We start from the raw sequence: 886 nt of genomic DNA on the forward strand, positions 1-886 counted from the left end.
TATGTTAAAACAACTTGGCTCCCGTTCTAGGCTCTGTGGTCGTAGAATGAGCCCCTAATGCGTGGAGTTCTACTGGGCCAAACTCAGTGGGTCGGATCCATAGTCTGGTGCCCCCCCAAGTCTGAGGCGGGATGAAGTGCCACATGGAGCCGTGTGGTTCCACTGGCTGGCTGGCACCAGCAGGCTCACCTGCACAGTGCCAGTTCAGGGCAGCAGGCCTGGGCCTGGAGCTCCCCCCCTGCCTGGGTGCAAGGTGGCGGGGTGTGGGGACCACGTGGAGTCACGCAGTTTCACTGGCTGGCTGGGTGGCGCCAGTGGGCTAACCTGCCTGTATTATCTTTTAGTCCTATTTTTCCACGAACTTTTTAAAGTACCCTCGTATGTCTGCTTATGAATAAAGTGCATATGCATTTTGAATATTATAAAACAATATATGTTTAGACACACTTCCATTGTGAGACATATCTTACCATGGAATGATGCATTTGTTGCCATAATATTTTTCAGCTAACTGTTGTAGCTTCAGAATACGCTCCGCTTGAATCTGAAAAAGTGTCTTATGGGATGGCAAACCAACATCATACATCCCCTTTGGATATGCAACACCGAGTCTAGTCCCCTGCCCACCAGCTAAAAGAAGAACTGCGACTTTGTTCTGAGAAATCTGGAAAAGTCCTGGAAAAGAAAACACATGTCATAAAACCTCTATAATTCAACACTAGTATTAAACATATATAGGTAGCAGCAAAGACTCAACCTATCTACAAAAGACAGAGAAAACAGAATCTACACAGAATCATGAATGACTATCTTGTTAATAAAAACACTTTTATTATTTAAAAAATTAAATGTATGCAACCTAACCAAACTCCAAACAATAAATGAT

General features: G+C 44.2%; 1 protein-coding gene across 1 annotated transcript in view; it reads right to left on the minus strand.

The window, feature by feature from the left end:
• Positions 1 to 470: 470 nt before the first annotated feature.
• LOC103582634 (UDP-N-acetylhexosamine pyrophosphorylase-like) overlaps positions 471 to 886 on the minus strand; it is a gene marked incomplete at its 3' end in the record, with an annotated part of 18,781 nt that continues 18,365 nt past the window's right edge. Inside the window, exon 3 of the mRNA XM_008564180.1 lies at positions 471 to 675. Coding sequence (XP_008562402.1) covers positions 471 to 675 — 205 coding nt within the window. The remainder of the gene's footprint in view (positions 676 to 886) is intronic.

The sequence above is a fragment of the Galeopterus variegatus genome, unplaced genomic scaffold (assembly GCF_000696425.1).
Source record: "Galeopterus variegatus unplaced genomic scaffold, G_variegatus-3.0.2 Scaffold17128, whole genome shotgun sequence".
Classification (NCBI taxonomy): domain Eukaryota; kingdom Metazoa; phylum Chordata; class Mammalia; order Dermoptera; family Cynocephalidae; genus Galeopterus; species Galeopterus variegatus.